General features: G+C 32.7%; 1 protein-coding gene across 2 annotated transcripts in view; it reads left to right on the top strand.

The window, feature by feature from the left end:
- The window catches only part of LIN28B (lin-28 homolog B), a 160,661-nt gene that overhangs the window by 14,284 nt on the left and 124,725 nt on the right, over nucleotides 1–21,652 (top strand). Inside the window, exons 1-3 of one of the 2 annotated variants that reach the window (XM_004478739.4) lie at nucleotides 564–708; nucleotides 1,251–1,498; nucleotides 2,322–2,506. In XM_004478739.4, the coding sequence (XP_004478796.1) occupies nucleotides 1,489–1,498; nucleotides 2,322–2,506 (195 nt within the window). In that variant the 5' untranslated portion in view covers nucleotides 564–708; nucleotides 1,251–1,488. Of the gene's footprint in view, nucleotides 1–563; nucleotides 709–1,250; nucleotides 1,499–2,321; nucleotides 2,507–21,652 lie in introns of those variants that run through there. The other variant, XM_058307202.2, reaches the window with a different exon arrangement.

Genomic DNA, 21,652 nt, shown 5'->3' on the forward strand with positions numbered 1-21,652 from the left:
AATGGGGGGTGGGGTGGGGAAAAAGTGGTGTGTTTTAATGTTTTTTGAAACGGGAGATTTTTTTTTCAATATTTTAAAGAAAAGCCATATTAAGCATTTCTAATCAATGTATACTATTTACTGTAGTTCGATGAGGGTGGTAATATTAGTATAAGCATCTAGTAATCCACAATCGTTTGAACCAATTTGATAGGTAGAGGGTGAGCATTTTGAAACCAGCGGCCGGGTGGAGAAGGGATGGTAGGAGCCTAAATCCGTTGTTAAATCTTCGTTTCTTCGTCTCTTCTCCCCACTAGTAGTGGACATTTAAATGTCAGGGTCCGGTAAATACTGCGTGAATTTACCTTTCCTCACCTCCCCGCCCCCTGGCCCGTGCCCGCGCGGCTCCCCCCAGCTCTTTCTCTGACTGAGAAGCCGGCGCTCGCGCGGCTCCTCTTCACCTCCCCGCCCGGCGCTCCCCTCCCCCTCCCCCTCCCAGCCCGGCCGTCGTCGCGCTCTTGGGGAACAATCGCCGCTGATTGAGGTTCACTCTATGTTAGGCTGGAAAACTGGGCTGTTATTTAGGAAGTCATTAATCACATCTCCTCGCCCGGAAGGAGATGGCGGAGAAACCTGTGAAGTACAATTCCCACCAACCCCCTCCAAAATGTTCCGAAATGATAAACCTAAACACAGCCTGACTTACACGGAGGTGATAGCGATTTTCTGGTAGGATTTTTATTTCGAATTTGAAAATTTATTAGGGCATAATCAGGGAATTCTATGATTTTGCCTTACTGCAGATGTATGTTACCATTATCTAAAGTTTCACAGGGATGTAAATAGGTTTAATTAGATCTTTTGAAATTATATATTTTCCTCTCACAATTGAATTAAATATGAAGTTAGTGTCCCCATCAGGTTACTGTTAGTGAGCCCCTGAATTCTTAGGGTGGGGGAAAAGTAACATCGGTTGTTTTATTTAAATGCCTTTTTTCTTCCTAAATGAGATTGTTTAGAAAAGCTTGTGTGTAAGCGACGCGTGTGCGCATATGTGCCTGTGCCATTTTTCTAAATCGACGATTCACAAGGACCCTCCATTGTGTTTAAGTAGAAGCACGAAATCCGCATTCTGATTTATCGTAAAGAAGCGTCCCAAATTGTCTTTAAGATAACATGTTTGAGTTTTTCTTGTTCATTCATAAATTATTTTGATGTCAGCATAGATGAAATGGCGATTGGTTACCTCTTCCTCTTGCCTGCCCCTTAAGGATCCGAGGTGAAATTAGTAGCAAGAAAGCATGTAATTGACAAAGTCACGTGTGCTCAGGGGGCCAGAAACTGAAGGAGAGAGAAGAGAAAAAAATCAAGAGGGAAAGCACATTAGACCATGCGAGCTAAATTTGTGATCGCACAAAATCAAGATGTTAGACTGATGCAGAGGACCGCTCCGTTTCAAAGGGAAAGTTTTCATCTCACGAGTTTGGAACAGAGGGCCCGTGGGGCAACATGGCCGAAGGTTAATTTTCTTTTCTATTGTTTTACTGTGATTTTCTGTCTTCCTTTCTCTCCCCCCTCCCCCTCTCCCACCCTTCTTTGCTGGTCCCCTCTTCCCCTTTTACCCCAATACTGGGCATTACCCCCCACCCCCCATCACGCAGTGGGGCTTTCTGCAAACCTATTGTTATAGATCTCCAAAAATGTTTTGTACCGCCCACATTGATTCACAACTTGAAAAGCTTTCAGGGGGCTATTGTTTGAATTGTTTCAATGTGATTAAGCGCAGTTTCAGTTAGTGAGCCTAAGAAAATTTTTATACACCTGCCCCCTCCCCCATTCTACCCCAACTTTAATTGAAAGTTATTGGGGAGTGGGAAATGGCACATTGCAAATAACCCTGGATTCACTGTTGCAGCTTGTGCATTAACTGGTAGTTCAAACCATCTTCACGATTTCTCTTTTCTCCTCGCTCCCGCTGGAGAAAATAGTTTTGCTGAAAATTTCTCTTTGTAAATGGGATCAGTGTTAAATCCGCAATATGTAAGTAAAGTATCTCATGCTATAGTGTAATATATGGTTAAACAGCGGAATTAAGTGAAAAAGTACTCGAAAATACAGAAACGTGGAAGTTGATGTGATCGATTGAACCGTCCATCCCCTCCCACTTCCTTTTTAATCCTTTTAATTTTGAATATTTTATTTGAGAAGGAATCAAACCATTTAGTAACTTTTTTTTTTTTTCTGTCTTCTCTATGCTTCCATCCAGGCAGTTTTTTCTCTTTCAGTGCACACAGTGAAAGAATACAGACTGACTGACTTTTTTTTGTCCTGTTCAATCTCAGGCGGGGCAAGCAAAGGTGGTGAAGAACCGGGGAAGCAGCCGGAGCAAGCAGAGGAGGAATCCCAGGTTTTGCATGGAACTGGCCACTGTAAATGGTTCAATGTGCGAATGGGATTTGGATTCATCTCCATGATAAATCGAGAGGGAAACCCCTTGGATATTCCAGTCGATGTGTTTGTACACCAAGTAAGCAAAAACTTTTTTTTCCTCTTCACCTTTTTGCATATGGAGAAGTTGAGCAGTAATGTCAGTGGACCTACAATAATCTGACTTTTGGTGCATTGAAAGACCAAATCTTTCTTGAAATTACAAGTCAGTCTGGTGTTTAGAGTTTGTGTATGGGTCCTTCCTGGGTAATTTCCTAACCAGAAAATGAAATCTTCATAATTTCACTATTTAGATGCTGGCTGACATTATTAGCATTTCCCCCTCCTCATTCCATAGCGAAACTGCGGTAGTGTAGCTTCCGGTGTTATCGGTTACAATATACTCTGTAGCCTCTATCTACTGGAAAGACAAATGAGGACAAAAATGATCATTTTTCATGTAAAAATAACCTACCTCCAACAATAAAGCCATTTGCTGTTTAAAGAACTGTTTAGGTAATTTTATTTTCGATACCCCTAGGCACAGTAATACCCACCCCGACTATTTCATTTCTGCTTGCCCCTGTAGTTATTTATAGGGCCAAATCAAAATAATTTAATTTCACAGTAAAATAAAGAATAACATTGTTGGCCTAGTTTGGATTTGAAAGAATGTGAGAAGGGATGCTTGGTAATCCAGCATTTTAGAACTGTGCTCTGTGTGGGACATAGGTCCCAGGATACTGTCTCTTTAAGAGACTGAACTGAAAAAACATGTGGCCAGAGGCGGCTCTTGCTTGTGTATTTAAAAATGTGGCTGGCTGCTACTTCGGGTAAATTTCCACCTTTGCTTATAGTGTGTTGTAATTTTCTTAAGATTCTTAAATTCCAAACAGAATGTCATTGCTTCCCATTTTCAGTCTTTTACCCAGTTAAAAAATGTCTCTTCCCCTACTTAATTTCTTTATAGTTTTGCTGTTGTTGTTGTTTTTAATATTTGCAGTTTGCAAGCCTGGTTGTCTCATTGAAAGTAATTAAAGGAATATACATTCTTTGTAATGAATTCCTCAAAAGAAATAAGGGGTTTAGGACTAAAGAGATTTATTTTGACTTCACATCTAAGTTAAAAAGAATTGAATTAATGGCAGTTAATTTTACAGGTTGACTGGCATAGGTACATGCCGGAAATGCTTAGTATATTTGCATGAAAATTATATTTTATTTGATATTGTGTTTCATATTCCTGATAATATTTACTCCTGGTTTCTCCCAAATAATATTATCTTCAAATTAAGTATATAAACAATCAAAACATATGAAACCATTCTGTTTTGATCTGTTGTCCTGTGGTGCCTGGTAGCTTCCTGACCATGCTGTGAGGTGTGTGTTTTCCTTTCCTTTAGGCCTGGCCATCATTATTGGCTGTTTACATGTGGAAGGATCAGCATAATCTGTGAATTGGAATAGGGTTTAAATACATAAATAGACATCTACATACAGGCTACTGGATTTTATGCTTCCTATTTTATACTTCAAAATGAAGCCACATTTTCTGCTTTATTCCTACCTAAACTGAATGATTGAAATCATTGACAAATCCATCTCTCAGGTTCTTGCTTTCCCTCTTTGAACCTTCTTTAGGTTGTTAAATTGTTCTTTACGATCTCATAAATTTGTTTTATAGATGAATGAAAAAAAAAATTGCCTTCTTCTTCTTTGTCTGATCACACCTTGACATAATTTGGTTTTCAATGTTTACCTTTAAAATATTTAAGTATTAGATATTTTATTAGCCAATATTAATATAGTTAGAAATGTGAGACCTCCAGATTTAAGCTGTTTAATGGTCATTTGTTGATAAACATGCTGTATTCACTGAATTAAAAATACTGTTATGTATTGATAGCTACTGGTTTCTAGAGTATCAAAATGATTTTTAGTTGTAATCGTCTGTTATACATCATATATTTACTAAAAGGACATATTAAAGTTATGTACATGATAAAATATTTTTTAAAATAGGTGTTTTTACCTTCTCCAAAAGAATATATCAAGGTACATTTTTAAGGAAAATTATATAAAATTTAATAGGTGTCAGCATTTTTTGAGTTAAAAACCAGGTTGGAAATGATCTTTGAAGTTAAAATTAGAAAATGACATGTTAGGGGATTTTTTTGATGGTTATGTAGTATTTTTTTTTTTTTTAAACATGTCTAGGGAAAATTACTTTAGATACCAGTTGCTTTGTTTTATTTATTTATTTTTTTTGCTTTTTTTGACTTTTGAGGACTAATTAAAGGATTTTCTATCTTATGGTGGGATTCCTATAAATTGCAAATAAACTGTGTGAATAACTGTTTTGAAGGAGGCAGGAATCCTACTGATTTTAGGCAAGACACTGTAAGTAATAATTGGATGGTTATAACTGTTGTGTGCAGGTATAATGTGAGCATCTTTGATAGAATCAGTTTGTAATTCAGGACAAGTTTTTACATTTAAAAATAGTTGCGTTATTATTTCAGCTATCATTTTTATGGTATAAGATTTTTAAAAGCCTAACTAGGTCTTATACATAAAAACTTTTGCTTTTTTCTTCCATTATTTCTATATAATATTATTCCATGTAAGACTATGCATTGTAGATAATTAGCAATATTAATATTAATTGTACTGATATTTACTCAATATTTTAAATATGTGATGCAATTTTTAGGTGTTTGAAAGCACATGTGTCATTGGATATTTTTTAAGTATTTTAAAACATGTGCCTAATAATATTTATTTGGGGAAATTAAAAAAATTCATAGCTTTAGTTTTCTTGAAAATAATTTTTAAGCAAGGTACCTAGGTGTGTTTTTTTCCTCTTTCAAAAATACTGACTGCAAAACTGCACATCAAAAACAGTTCATTTGCTGTGAAATGAAGAGGATATACATGTTTGTGTTTTTTTCCAGTAGAGCCATACGTTTGTAGTTATATAATTCTATTTAAAATTTGTTGGCAACAATTCAAAGCAACTTACTTCTGGTTCCTGTGATGTCACCAACTCCTCAAAAAGCAACATGTACCCAGGTGCTGTACTTAGCATATCTTTAGAGATGTTTAGTAATAACAGGTTCTTCTATTATGGATAATGTGGGACCATTGGTGATTTAAAGTGAGAGTCTTCCTTTGACTTTAATGTTAAGGTGACTTAAAATGATCATATTTTTGTGGGTTGATAGTGAATATATGTATACTAGTGAAACATTGATAGTTTTCAATAATAATTTTTTTTAATTAGCAAAAGGAATGCATATTAGTATGTGAATTTTGTAGCAGTTCACTATTTTGAGGTATACCTTAAAATATTTCATAGAAATTTTAAAAGTATGACAATAACTTAGTTTGTAAATAGGTAAACTTCTAGGTATTTCTTAAGAATCCAAAACAAAATGCAGAGATCTGTCTCTCAATTGAAGTAGAGTAAATTCTGGTTAATACAGATTTGAAAATCAAGGTTCTTACTAAGGTGATTTCATGAATTAGAATATAACTATCTTGTAAGTGCTAATAATTAGTATTCCTATCAGTTTCTTATTTGTAATAAGTTTTAAAAATTTGCTTCCATGGTTAGGTTATAGAATAACATGTTTAAATTACCTGGGAAAGATCTGGCATTCTTGAGAAATTTTTCAAATGACAAAAGAAATTAATCCTAGTGATTTTTTCCCTCAACTAATGAATATGTAGTCAACCTGAAGAAACCTTGTCACTCTTATTAGGAAATTTAACGTGTTTAAATTACCTGGGAAAGCTCTGGCATTCTTGAGAAATTTTTCAAATGACAAAAGAAATTAATCCTAGTAATATTTTTCTTCATCTAATGAATATGTAAAAAAATCATGTCACTCTCAGGAAATTTTTGAAATATTATAAGCTTTTAATAATATATAAATGTTGGATGTTGCTTTAGGGTAGTTGCATCATAATTATTCATTCTTTTTGTTGAAGGGCAGTTACCCAATAACTACCTGTTGATGTTTACTGTCATGTAAGCTTTACTTTATTTAGACTTTGACATTTATTTCCAAAATCATCATTTCACCTAATAAGCTAAAATTTGAACTTTATTTTGTTGAAAGGATAGACAGAATCCTTTTGGTAGAATCCATTCTGTGTAGGGGTGGATGGAATCCATCCTTATAGTGCTCTCCTCAGGTCATTTGTATAGTAATGCTTTCTTCATATATTGGGTTCTTATATATTTGGAATTCTTGACTATTAAATATGATACAAAATTTACAACATAAATGAATGCCATTTATTTCACAAATATAGAAGAATGTTTTTCCTTAAGGGAAAGAGTAATTTTTGAAAGATTGTAATATAGCTACCATTATTCAGTAGGCTCAAATATTTATTAAAAATTTGGTTTTGAAATCTTCTTTCATTAGCAATTTTTAGAGCTTTCTTTCTCATTTTTATTTTTATCTTTATGAACAATACAAAACCCTACTATAAAGATTTCATATAATTAGTTTAACAGGAATATTTAAAGCATTAGTACTATGTGATATGGAAGCCATTTAGAAATAACTAATATTTAAATATATGAAACTTTTAAGTAATTTTTTACAGTTGAATCAATTGATGTAGCATTCATGCCTAAATGTTTTCAATATTAATTATACAACTTACGAAAACAAATATACTCTAATATGTTAGATAATTTATTATTTTCATAATATCATTAGCCATATCTGCTCATGTCATAGTTTAGTATAAAATTGTTTCCATTTTTTTAATATTCAGTATAGATATGATAATAACTAGACTTTAGGACAATTTAAAAAGTCAATTTCAGAAATTACGTTGTCAGAAGTTCTTAGAAATTTAAAAATTATATAAGTTACTTCTCCTTTGTAATATAATGATCCTAAATTACCAAATTTTCAAGATGAATTGTCCCTTTGACCAATTTTGAAGACTCCCAACACTAAATGGGATTAGTGTAAAATTAGCTGTTTAAATATGAAATCACATTTAAAGCCATTTAAATAGAAATTTTTATAAGACTTGAACTGTAGTTTTAAAGATATTGGATACTTTCCTTCTGATTTTGAAATGATGATGGATTTTCTAGACTCTTTAAAAATGCAAATTAGGTACATATTTAAGACATGGTCCTCCCTCCCCACCTTAAGCCATATTGTTGACATTTTTAAAAGATTATTTGTGTAATTCTTTTAAATATTTTTTCTTATTTTTGATTCTTCCTTTTAAAAAGCATTCACAACAAAGGAAGGCAATAAATCAAAGAATTGTTTTTTAAATAAATATTAAAGGCATGACAGACCTCTCACAAGTATAAGCTTAACATCTTTAACCTCTGCTTAACTCATGCCAGAGTTGTAAAGTTTCATAAGATTTAGCAGAGATGGTTAAAAAGTCTTTGATACGTGCACTCAACGTGGTGGATTAATGAGTGAGTCCTTAAATTTTGTTGTTTTTGAGTGGCAGCAAACCCTGATTATTTGAATTTAGTTTAATTCTTCCTGTCCAAGATGATATAAATACCTCTAGATAGTTTTGTATGTATTAAGTTAGCAGTTCTTTTAGTATTGTAATTACCTAAACTTTGGTAGTTAAAAATATAGTGAGCTGTAGTTTTATTTCTAAGATAAGTATGATCTAAACAAAAATAAAGAAATTTATTTATAAGAAAATTTTCAAGTCTAATATACATTTCTGACCCAATTAAAACAGAAATGTATTATGTTACATGTGACATTCTATAGATTTAATAGGAACTAAATATAAAGTAAATAAATCAGATTTTGTAATCAACTGTTTATAACTTCAGATATTTCTTCCTGAATTTTAAATAACAGGAAGTTCAGCTTGTTCAGAATATAGTTAGTATAGGTTTTGGCATTGTGACATATACAGTCTGTAAGAAACTTAAATGATTTTTATTCCTCCTTAAAATAATTTGATTATAACATTTTCTAATGTCAGAAAAGTTGATAAAAGTAATATAATCAAAAAAGAAGATTGTAGTTCAGTGAGTTGTATTTAGAAATAAGCTTTTGACTGTTCTAGCAAATGAGTAACAAAAGTGTTATATTGCACTTGAATTGCAGATTCATCTCTCTTCCATCTAGCAGCAAATCTGAAGATAGCCTCTTGGTTGCTTTTTTCCCTCTAATACTTAAATATTTGACAATTTGGAAATGTCTTCTAAATTACCGATGATTGGTAGACTTCATCTTATATCTTTCTATAATAAGATATGAAATAAAGTAGTAATACCTATCTTCAGGATATTGTAAAGAGTAGAAATAATGTTATATACACTGCCTAGCCATTTTTTGTTGATTAAATAAACTAAAATGTAAGTTGGTCTTTGCTAAAATAAAATTATGGTTAAGTTACTTTTGGTGGCCTGTACTCATGGTGAAAAATTAAATTAGCATCTTCTTTTTGTGCTTTCTTTAAAATTGGGCAAAATGAATTGTGTAAAATAATAAGCTAATTTCCATTACAGTGACTGCCAAGGCTTATTATGATTTTGTGGTATAGATTATTGTTTAATACTGTTTAAAATATAAGGATATAAATTATAGCTTGGGAATACAGAATTATAGCTTTTGTTATACAGATGTTTTTTGTTTTAATACTTTGTTGTACCATGAGATTTTACCTGTGTTATCCAGGTATACATATCCACCTTATATATTTTTCAGCATAAGCTGGGGAAAAATACTGTTATAAATGGATCTGCTATGATAATTTAATACGTATTGTTATATAGTATTAATAGCTATTTAACTGAAATAACTATTATAGTGTGGTACAGACTTTGGTCAGATAGACCTATATCCAAATCCCAGTTTATTATATGTCTGTTTGGAGGTAAGTTATTTTGTCAATATCTCAGTGGGTACAAAATATGAATGGGGGACAAAAATAGTACCTACCTAGTATTAGGTTAAATGTAAAACTTTTAACAGAGCTTGGCAGATAGTAAGGATTCAACAAGTGTTTGTTGTTCATAGTTATTCTTACAGAAAGGTAATGTGGCATAGTGAAGGAAAAAACATCGGAAATGAGAGTTTGGATTTGATTCTGCCGTTGCGTGGATATCCAACTTTTGGCAAGTACTTCCTTGGAGTGTGTAAAATATGGTCTATACAATCTTTCCTCCATGTTTTAGAGGGTTAGGGTAAGGATCAATTGAGGTAATATACAGAAAAACAACTTTAAAACTATAACAATCTCAGAGTTTAGTTTTAATCTTTATTTTGAGCAGAATATTTTAATATTTTCATCGTAAAAATGGTTGTAAGAATTTTTAAAAGATATTACGGTTATTTATTTATTTGTTTTTATTCTTTGCCTTGTCAGCTTTATTGAGATATAATTTATATACAATAAATTTCACCAGTTAAGTACATAATTGGGTGAGTTTTGACAAATCTTGTAACCATGATATAGAACATTTTCATCATCCCCAAAAAAGTTCAGCTTGTGCCCATTTGTTGGCAATTCCTTCACCTCACTTCCAAGCTTGAAAGGTCTCAGTTGTCTGTCCTATTTGATAATTGATGTGTCATATTAACTGATAAACTGCTCAGATTCCTTTTAACTTATTATATATAGGCTACAATCCAGTGTCCTGTATCAAATAAGCTCCACATCTATTTTTATCTTTTTTTCTCCCTAAGTTTGTCTCTTTTTAGTTATTTATGCCTGTCTGGAAATTACTTTTACATCAGTAGTTTCTGTTCTTATGAAATAAATATTAGTTAGTATGCATTTCACTTATGTTCAATCTTAATTTCATTTATCCTCATACTTTTTTTTTACCTAAAGGACATAATTGGGCTCACTGATGTTCATCTTTCTTGTCAGACATTTATTGAGTTTCTGTCTCAGTTGGGTTTTTGTATAAGCATTCTTAGATATATAAATCCTCAAGATATGGCTTATTGTAGAAAAGTATTAACTTTTTAAAAAATGGTTACTTTACAAAAATTTCATTGTTCACTGATTTATATATTCAACTAATTTTTACTGGTCACATACTAAGTGTAAAACACTGGTGGATGGTATATTTAATTACTCTGCCCTCTAGCTAATTATATTTTTTCTGTTTTTTCTCTTTTAGCAAACTTTTTAATAAGAATTTTACAATTCTCATTCTTTTCACAAGATATAAAAGCAAAGAATATTTCCTATGTATTACTTTCTTTTTATGAAGAATAATATAGCCACTACCAATTTAATTTAGGATTAAGGTGAAAATGTAATGTTAGCTTTAAAACTATGAGCTAAGTATGATTTCTCAATAGTCATGAAGTGTATAGTTTTCAGATTTCATAAAGAGAAGTTACCTTTGCCAATGTTTAGAATCATATTGGTTATTTTATTGAGCTATTATTAATATATTTAATTTTACCAGCTGCTTTAAAACCTTTGATGCAACAGTCTAATTTTTTAAAATCAAAACTCACTTAAATGTATTACTTTTGTTCATCTTAAAGTAGGCCTCTATTTTAAAATGTAAATTTAATTTACTAATCACTTTAAGGTTTTTATTTAGTTTTATGGTGCTATATGATATAAAGACTCCATGTAAATTTCAAAATAATTTTATTTTGGCCAGTATTTGTTCATGACCTTTTCTTTTATCATGAGTTGTAAGCAATTTCCTAGTCTATTACCATTAGTGGCTGGAATGTTCCCAGGTCCTATAATGCCTAAATTCTTTTATAAAACATTTTTTTTTTTCCATTTAAATGAATGATCTTCATTTTTAGGTAGTCTGTAACAAAAATCTTACAACAATGGGTATCTCTTTCACTTCAAATACTTAATAGATCACTGATCTATATTGTAAAGTTTAGAATGAATTATATCAACTTTTTTTGAAGGTATGATTTTAATAACATGATACTGCTTACATTATGTAAATGCTGGTGCTTAGAAAGTAATTCTACTTTTCAGCAACTTCTTTAAATAGAATAAATGATATTAGAGACAAGTCCATTTAAATAGGAAATTAATGAATCTTTCAGTTTTAACAAGGAAAATATGGTTCTCTTTTTTAGAGTTGAATAAACTGAGTCAGAAATGTAATCACAGTATTGGCCTCATGCTGTGTTTTTTGTTTTTTTTTTTTAGCTCTCTAATTAAAATTTTCAGTTGAATACTAAATCTAGGGACAGTTGGATTTGCATGTTTACCCCTTTCACTCTTTCCTCCCCCATGCCATTGAAGAATTTTGAATGGTGAGGAATTTGCGCCCTTTGGCTCAGGTTGCAGGCCTACTTGATCAAGTCAGGGAAGGGAGGGTCAGAACTATTCATGGCTTTATCTTTTCCTTGGGCCACTTGTAAACCCTGTTTTCTGCTGTGCAAAAATTCTTTTAATAATAGACTATTAGAATAAAACCCGAAGTATAAAAATGGGCCCAAAAATTGATGATTATGATTCCACATTGGTTAATTTCATTATGTTTTTTAGTCATTGCTGCTAATTTGCTGCATATAGTTTTATTTACATAAATATTATTTCTTATGGTCTTTTAAAAATACCCTGGTAGTGAAAATGTGGTGATACGATGTGCTATTTCAAGTTGAGGTTTTACACCTTTTTAATGCAGTGATTACTTATGAAGAGAATTGAATTAGTTGAATCAGAGCTCTGAAAAGCCCAGAAGTATTTTATTTTGATGTGTTTAATTTCTAGCATTTATGCTGACACTTAAAACTTGACTGAATCAATAATAGCACAAGTTTATAAGCTGTACCAATAATGATGTAAAGACTTTAAATCCAGACCCAGGTTTAAACAAACACAAAACACTTTGTTCTTATCTCAGCATCCCTTAAAAGTATACAGCTCTGGTTCAGGACCTCAGGACCACCCATCACCCTGGACATTGGATACTTCTATTTATTCAAGAGGCTTGTGAAGTATCTGTGTGACAGTGGGGGGATGGTGTGTGTATCTGTGTATGGAATCACAGTTAGGTGATTTTATCCCAACAAAAGCAGCAACATTGTTTATAAACTGAATAAAGTCCCTGCAGGATTTTCTAGTTGTAAAACCTAACTTAAATTAAATGCTTGTTATTTTACGAAAGTGCTGTTTGCAGTTTTCACATTTTCGATGCTTTCAAAGGTTAGAGTCGGCGGCCCCCATTAAGATTAACCTCAATCCATTACAGCTTTTTGGCTTGCAGGCCCCACCCATTAGTCTTGGATAGCTAATATGGAGCTTTTGTTTCTTCCTGCAAAAAGGAAAGGAAAGAAAACTGTTCTTTCTCTTTCATTGCTTAAGTCATGTGACTTCCCTTTTAGTTAGTTACAGATAGGGCTAAAGTGAATCTTAAAATGAGTAAGATATCAATGTTTTACATTTATACCAAATATTTACTGAAATGTACCTCTTAAGTAATTCATGTGTCTTATGCATTAAAATAGAGTGTTTTGAACGACTATTTATTTTATATCTATGCTTTTGTTTTTTAGGAAACCACAAAAAATATATTTCTAATTAGATTTTAACTATAAACAATACTCAGCTTTTTGTCTCTCCAATGGTAGTTTCTTAGTGTACTTATTTTTTTATCAGTTTTCTTCTTAGCAGCCTTTGAAGTTTATGAACTGTAGCTTATATTTTAGAATGGAAAACGAAGTAGGGGTGGTGGTTGGGATGATTTTAACAAGAAAAAACTGCTGGTAGAAAAAAAAAGAAATGTTATGGCATTGCATGTAGATATAAAAAGGAATTAACTAGACATATTTCTTCTTCTTCTTTTTTCTCCCCTCTCTCTTCCCCATAATAATAAGCATGTATAGCTATCTGTTTGGGAGAAAACACTATGGTTCTCAAAATATTTATATCAGTGAAATAATATTTCATCATGAAGTTAGATAACATGAGGATAAATGTTAGATTTTTAGTCTTAATTTGGTGACATAAACATTTATAATTTACTACAAACCATTAAATTTTTTTTTTTGAGGTACTGTAACTGGGGGTTGAACCTAGGACCTCATATGTGGGAGGCCAGCACTCAACCTCTAAGCCACATTGGCTCCCCTGAGTTGGTTTTTTCATTTATTTCCTTGTTATTCGGTTTTTGTTTGTTTGTTTGTTTCTCTTTAGGAGGCATCAGGAATCAAATCCAGGACCTCCCCTGTGGGAGGCAGGCGTTCATCTGCTAGAGCCACATCTGCTCCCCCCAGTATTTTATTTTTTAGAATTATTTTTCATTTGCTCTTAAACTACTCCTCAAACATTTAAATTCCATTTCCATAAACAATCCATCTATTGCCAAATAACAAATAAAATATGTGAAACAGTGGTAGTTTCAAAAGAAGTATCCTATCATTGATTTTTAAAGTATAGTGTTTTCTGGCATCTGGTATTTCCATGCAAATAAGTACTTTAAAAAGACTTGTAAGAAGAATACTATTTTAAAATTTAGTATGCATTTTATTTAAAATGTCTTATTTATTTCAATAAGTTGCTCCAGACTATTGCTGTGTTTCATAGTCTTTCCAGATCTTAAAAGGCAAAGATATTTAATCCTATGACTTTCCTATCAATGCAAGATAACCTGGTAAGTAAATTTGTAAATTTGATATTTTGTTAGTCTTTTAGGATAAAAATGAGAGAAATGGAATCATCTAATTTTCAGTAATGTGTTTCATGATGGAACTTTTTTACCTTTAAAAATTAAATGAGCACAACTTATCCCGCAGCCCATGCCTCAGCATGGTTCATGTACTTTTCTCCTTTTCTTATTTCTTAATAAACTCTTTACTCCCTTGGGAAAAAAGGTAAAATGAAAGAATTTGTTTTAGACATCTAGGAAGGCTGCATTAATTTCTGCTTATAACAGTGGGTTATCAACTTTTCAAAAACTGGTATCTGGTATGAAGTCTGTAATTATTGTCCTGGTCCATGCTTTCATTGACACTAATTTTTATAGTGAGTGACTTATTTGGCTTGTCCTTTACAGCCGAAGGGTTCATCTTCATTTAGTTAATTAATAAAGTCTTTAATTTTTATTGATATCTTAATGTTTAAATTGTCATTGAAATTTTGCTTTTGAAAATGAAAGGTCAGGATACTAAACCTTTAAATCCATGATTCCCTCTTCATTTCCTATCTGGCTAGCAAGGTAGTCATAAAATACTAACGACCTATTATAAGCATTTGAACTCTAGTACTGACATTTATCATTGAAATAATCCGTTTGATATCCTGGTGTCACTGTGAGTTTTAAAAATAAAAGATTAACAAACAAAAGCCTACTTTTTAAAAAGTTGCTGCCAGAGGTTTTCTTATGTACCACGTATTTTTTTCTCCTAACTTAACAAAATTTGATATTGAAAAATAAAAGTTGAAGAGTTTTTCCCATTATAACTCTGTTTTCTTCCTGGAGAGTTTTTCCAACTTGTGTGAAAAAAAGAAGTTTTAAAAATGGAATTTTTGCTATCTTCTTGTTTAGTCAGAGTTGCAAGGCTCATTTGAGGAGTAACATCATTTGGGAAATTGTTGCTAGTTTTCATTTGGGTTATTGTAAATATAAGGTTGATGAATGATCTAGATTCTGGAATTTTTTTCTCCTAAGATAAACTTTGAAATAAATGGGGGATTATAAATGGGATAATAATTAAAAAATGGAAAAATAGTTGCAAATATATGAAGGACCAAGTAAATGTACATTTGTTTCAGTACATATTCTTAGATCTGGGGGTTTATGTTTAAAACGATACTCTGATACTAAAAAATCCTAACAAATGATATCTGGGAAATTGTCTTATTTGTTAGGTGGTAGCCACTTTGCAGTCCTCTCACCCTTGGTATTAAAAGTGTCTTGTCACTATTAAACCATAAACATTCCTAAAGGAAATACAGAGAGAGTCAGTACTCAATCAACTCTTAAATAAATTTGCCCAACTCTTAAAAATCCAGCTAATTTCTGGATAATCTCACAAGACTGGGTAATGATTTCAGAGTGAATTCTTTATATAATAGAAAGAGTAGAATAGAACTCATTATTTTAATTTTTTTTCAAATTTCAGCTGTAAATTGAAAAAATTAATTACCCAAACAATTTAATGCCTTATTTTGTCCCCATATTGCTTCTTGCCCTAACATTATAATTTGAGATGCCACCAGTAGTTATTACTTTTTTTCTCCTTGTGGGTCTTTATTTAATCTCCTTTTCCCCTTCTTCCCTCCTCCCCCCACTCTCCTTGGGGAAGGAAGCTGGGGGCCCTGGCTCTAGAGATACCATGCAAAAGGAATCACTCAGCAGAAAATGTCTGTTCTTTAGCAGAACTTAAGAGTCATTTCTTAGAGAAGAATATAGTTGAGAAGACTTCAATAACAAATAATAGAGTTTTATAATTTATTCTAGATAAGCGTAAAATTTATTTTTGATAACTATTTTGATGCAGCCAAATACTGCCATTATGAAAAGAGAGGTCAACTTCTTTTCTGGCATTAGCAGAATCAAAGCCAGTTCTTCACTTTTCTTTCTCCACTTAACTTTGGTTACATTTTTTATACCTTTTCTATAAACTGTTGCCAACGATTTGCCTAACATTGAAGAGAAGAGTGAGTTCTGAGCCAAAATCATTGGTTAATAAGGTAACTTTAAGAATTGTAAACACTTACTGGTATTTGTAGTCTTTATGTAAATTTCCAAAGAAAGTACATATGAATTGTTTTATTCTCCATCATTTGTTGTCTAAAGCTAATCTTTGTGTCTAGCAGATTTTAGTCCAGAAGGCTTTTGTAATCACAAACTGATTCATAAAATAGACTAATAATAAACATAAATTGATATTGATCTAGAAATCTTGATAAAGGTTTTTTTTCTTATACTGTTAGTGAATTGCTTTTTGTACAGATTGAGTAAGAAAATACAGATTCAGTGGAGTAACTACAATAAAGTGTAGCATAAGATTACTGAAGGCCCCAAGTAAAAGCATTTCTTCATGTTTAAAGGCAGTCCTTTACCAAGGCTTCTTTTCTGCCAACACACATTAATCTTAACCTATATCCAGTCAGTATTGTAGCAAGGTTGATACTCATAATATCAATAACAATAATGTAAAATGATAATATTATTGTGTAACTTTTATGTAGTGTTTGCGTCTGCCAAGTTCTGTGCTAATTAGCATTTTACACATATTTTCACAACTCTAAAAGATAGGTACTATTATCCTATTTTACAGATGAAAAAAAATCATCGTAGATTAGCTGATCACCTAATTTTACACAGTTGAGCCAGCAGTATGACTCCAAAACATAATTAATATTATCATTAATAGCAGTTTTAATTCCATATTAATATGCTTTCTTGTGGTAACTGCTGGAGATCCAGTTATGAGGAAACACTGGGATTTTGACCTCGTGGAGCTTAAAGAAGAGTAGGTTAGATAATCAAATAATCACACAAATATGAGTAAAATTATAACTGCTGTGAAGAAAAGGTACATGATCTGTGAATATATAGCAAGAGGAACCTAATCTAGTCTGGGGTGAGGTAGACTTTGTTGGGGCAGTAAATTTGTGATAAAGGATGAAGAATGAGTAGGCAAAGAATAAAGAAAAGAATGAATGCAGGGTAAGTACAGAGTCTTTGTGATAGAAGGGAAAATGATACTTTATTGAATTGTAGATTTATAGAGTATTAGGATTACAAAGATCAGTAATGTCCAATCTCTGTCTTCAAGAAACTTACTTGGTAAAACTGTGTGTGTGTGTTTTACCAACAATGACAACAGAGCGATAGATGCAAGGGTACGAGCATTAATATAGGGCTTGCCCATGCTTTTAGAATCAGGGAAGGCTCCGCAAAGGAAGAGACCATTTGAGATGTACCTTGAAAACACCCAGGATTTTGCCAGTTAGAGAGGGCATTCCATATTGTAAATGTGCAAAGATGTGCAGAGGTGAAGAGCTTCTTGGAAAGGACATTGTGTAATATAGTTTCCACCTTAGAGCTTACAATTTAGTTGGAGAAATAAGAAAACTAGATATGGAGGCCTAACGGAAGGAAAAACCTAACTTTGGGGTTGGGTGCTAATAGATGGCAGTGATTTCCAAAAGGGAATGTAGGAAGGAATTGGGGTGGGGGTGCAGGAACACAGTACTGGGCAATGGGAAGAGGCAGAAAAGTGTGAGGTATCTTTACAAAATTGCAGGTCCCCCTTGGTCAGGATGCAAGTCAGTTGCACAAGTATAGGATGGGATAATTTGTCACAATATCTGTTCATGTGGGAAAGATCTAATGTTTTTGTAGTGGACATTGTTGGTTGTATCCCCAGCATCCATTTCTTCCCTTCTTTCATATCAAAACTCCAATTCTTTATTTTATTCATGTAACCACCTCTGACCCTATAGGCATATGGGAAAGGTGATGTTATCCCCAGCATAAGAGGTAGCGCTGCATCAGTCTAAGCACAGAGCATTCTTTTGGCAACTATTGTAAGTCTAGAAGAGGGAATGAGACTTAAATTGCTCCTTTCAGTCTGAAAGGAATGATTATTTACATTTCTAGTATTAGCAGAATCATTATTCTTTATTTCTGTGCTTCTTACCTTTTCACTGCCTTTATTCAGTTTCTTTGGGCAGAATTTCCACCAGTAACAATTCATTTTATATATCCTTTTATATGATTCCAATCTGGAGGATATACCTTTCAACCTTTACTGTCTCATAGTGGAAAGGCTGAGACAGTAAAGGTTGAAAGGACTATCCTACAGATTGGAATGAAATCATACAGGGTCATTTTTGACTCATGGCTCTTCTTTGTCCTCCAGGTCCAATCAGTAATTAAGTACTATTTTTTTAAAATCTCAAAATGTCTGTAATTTGTAATTCCTATCACTTGGGTCTTTTTTTTTTTTTTTTAGGAGGTACTGGGGATTGAACCCAGGACCTCGGACATGGGAAGCAGGCACTCAGCCACTTGAGCTACATCCTTTCCTCAATGAGAGTTGTTTTTTTAGTTAGTTTTCTTTAAGGAGGACCAGGGGTTGATCCCGAGACCTTGTACATGGGGAGCAGGTGCTCATCTACTTGAGCTACATCTACTCCCCCCTTGGGTCTTAATGTTTACAGCAGAGTCTTGTGTTTGACTGCTCGATAGTCCAAACCTAGAAGAACAAGGATCTGTAAATTAGGCAAATCAGATAAAGAAGTGTTAGAATTAAAGGCAGGCATATGATATGATTTAATGTCAGGTCCTGCAGTGTGAAACTCCTGAAGACATTGTGTTATAATAGGAAAAAAAGAGATTTAAAACTTAATTGGGAAATTGAGAAAAGGAAATAGAGGGAAACCTATCTTTGAGGCATTTGAGTTGCAAATTCCAAATAACAAATGTTGATGAAGTATGCGTTTTTTGAACTAAGTAATTGTTACAGCAATATTTTTTATTACTTTATTCCACTCGTATTCGACAAGTCTGAATATGTGAGTGATTTTTAAAAAATGTAAGTCCTTTGAGAAATTTTTTGCTCTCTCTAGAATAAAAACAACAAAATGATAATAATGTGATTTTATTTTCACATGCACAGTATGGAAAGGATTATGTGTATTGTTTTGTGTAAAATTCTAGAAGGTTATCATTAAATCCTCAGCTAGTTTTTAAGTTTTAAAAGCAATTTTCTATTTTTTTCTCATTGTTGATATGCAGTTCAATTCTGCTGACTAGAGATGACCTTCACTTCTAAGATATAGTTTAAAATTTTGTAACATAGTTGTCTTAAATTTAATAAAATGTCATGAAGTAATTACAGTCTTAATAAAACATATAGGTTTAATACAAGTAAAATACCTTCTCGTTGTCATTTGTAGTTGTAAGAAGGTGAATTTTTATTTTTACTTTAAGAAAGGAAGATGTTTTTTATGGCCACAGAGCAAAGAAGAAGAGCATTCTGGGTAGGGAAAATGATGCATTTGTGAAAAGGTAGAAACAGTCGTTTGTACTTGAAAATTTTATATGACATAGGGAATAACCAGGAGTCCCTATCAATTTTATATTCCCAAATTGGTTTCAGAGATGTACAAATGTATGTATTCCTTTTTATACCCAGAAGGTTATATGTTAACCTAAACTTAATCGGGAAATGTACTTTAGGTTCTATCCTGCGTTATAGAAATTAAAAACCTATGTTAAAGGAACAGTTTCCATTCAATATGTAAGGAAACAGTCTTTATACCCTTTTAGACATGTTCCCTTTTCTATAATGATTGATTAATTATCTGCTCATCCACATATTTATTAAATGTCACCCATGCATCTTCACTATACTCTGACCTTGTTCCTCATTAACTGAATTAACCTTTTTATAGCATGTTCACTTACTTTTTGGCCAGACTACTAATTTTCTTAACACAGCCACTAGGATCAGCCCATCCTGAATCATCCTATTCTTATTATATATTAAAATATGTGCCTGTTTCTGTTAGATATTTTCTCTTGTCTCCTGGGTAGTTGACTCATTCTTGAGATATAATGCTAAGCAGAATTGAGGTTGGACACCCCAATAAGTTCCTGAACACTCATTTAGCCAGCAGAAGTATTGTAATGTATCACAGAAGTATTGTATCACAAAGCATAGCCTTCCACATTATAAATTCACCATAGTCTTTGTTTCCTTTGTGCTTTATTTCCCATCTTTTCTTAAATACTATTTTAAAATCTTCCACTCATTTTTCTTCCCCTCACCACTTCTTTGTTTTTCCCACCTTCTTTTTCTCAACGTCCACCCCCACTCCTCCTTCCTGGTGTTAAGAGCTCCTGTAGGAAATTGATAATCGGTGTTTTTCTGCTTCAGAGTCTTTAACACATGGAGCTGGCTGCTAAGAGAAATTGACCAGGTTCCTGTGATCCTTGTCAGTTCCTCTGATAATCAATTTTCTTTAAGAGAAGCAGATCTTAACAAAAGAAAACTAGCTTAAAATTTCAGTCATTTGCTCATTGCAGTCTAGCTTGCATCTACTCTTCTGTTCCTGTCACTATACCATTTTATTGTAAACTTTTAGCTCTTGGTGTTCATTTACCTAATTTGTACTTGAGAGTGAAGAGCTAATTTCATGTAATTCATATATCCTGAATGATTCCAACTAAATTCCAATACTTGCATGATTCAATTTATAAAACTGCTTTCCATTCAAATAGCATTGGCTACAAACTGGAAATTACTTTATTTCTTTCCTAATTCTGTTGGCTTTCCAGCATAAACCATGGCAAACCAAGTCGAGTGCTTTTAAGTGAATCATGCTGTTATAGAAACAAATGCAGAGACCCAGAAAAACCAGGGAGAGTTGTTGTTATTTTTTTATAGAGATATTTCTTTAAACATGTCAAGTGCTATTATACTAAGATACAGAGTTAGAAGATTTGTCTTTAGTTCATGGACAAGTTTGAGCAGCCAGTTAGCCAACAAAAGGGTTATACAAGCTGTTCGGATGAGAATACTTAGAAAATGGCCAGTGTGTATTTGGACTGTCCTTCAGGCATTACATAATGGCGCTTGTACATAATGATATTAGATGTGGACAGGATTATCATAGGATGAAAGAATTAATACTTGAATGGCTGTCGGTGAGATTGAATAATGGCTAATGCAACATGCTTTTCAAACAGGTAATTCTATGGAATATTTTTAAGTGTTCCATAAGGGGAAAAAAAGATTCTTGCTCAATAAGTTTGGGAAATGCTTGGTTATACAAAATTCAACGCTTTTCTTCCTTTGATACCTGACTTTTTAACACCCATATTACACTAGACTTTGAGTTACCAAGAAAGGGATATAAGATGTAGCATTTTCTAAACTTGTTGAACACCATGTCTTTTTTTTTTTTTTTTTTTAAAGAAACGTCTCATAGGACATGGTTCCCTAGGGATAAGCACTTGGGAATGTTTGGCCAGTGGCTAGTAACCTATGTACTAGTCAATATTAACGTCTTTATTCTTTAGCCCATAATTTATCATTAAGTTAAAAAATTTCGAATGTCTTTTTTTAAAGTCTTCTAAACATTTTTAGAGATATATTTTTATTTTCCAAAGCCAGAGACAAATATTTTCTAGGGCATTAAAAAAGCTGGGAGCAGAGTTCATCTTGATATATTTAGAAAACATCAGGATAGTTCAAAATTGGAAGATGGTGGTGGTATAGGGAAGCTGAATTTTGACCAGGTTAGATTATTTGTCAGACGA

Source organism: Dasypus novemcinctus, chromosome 11 (assembly GCF_030445035.2).
Source record: "Dasypus novemcinctus isolate mDasNov1 chromosome 11, mDasNov1.1.hap2, whole genome shotgun sequence".
NCBI lineage: Eukaryota > Metazoa > Chordata > Mammalia > Cingulata > Dasypodidae > Dasypus > Dasypus novemcinctus.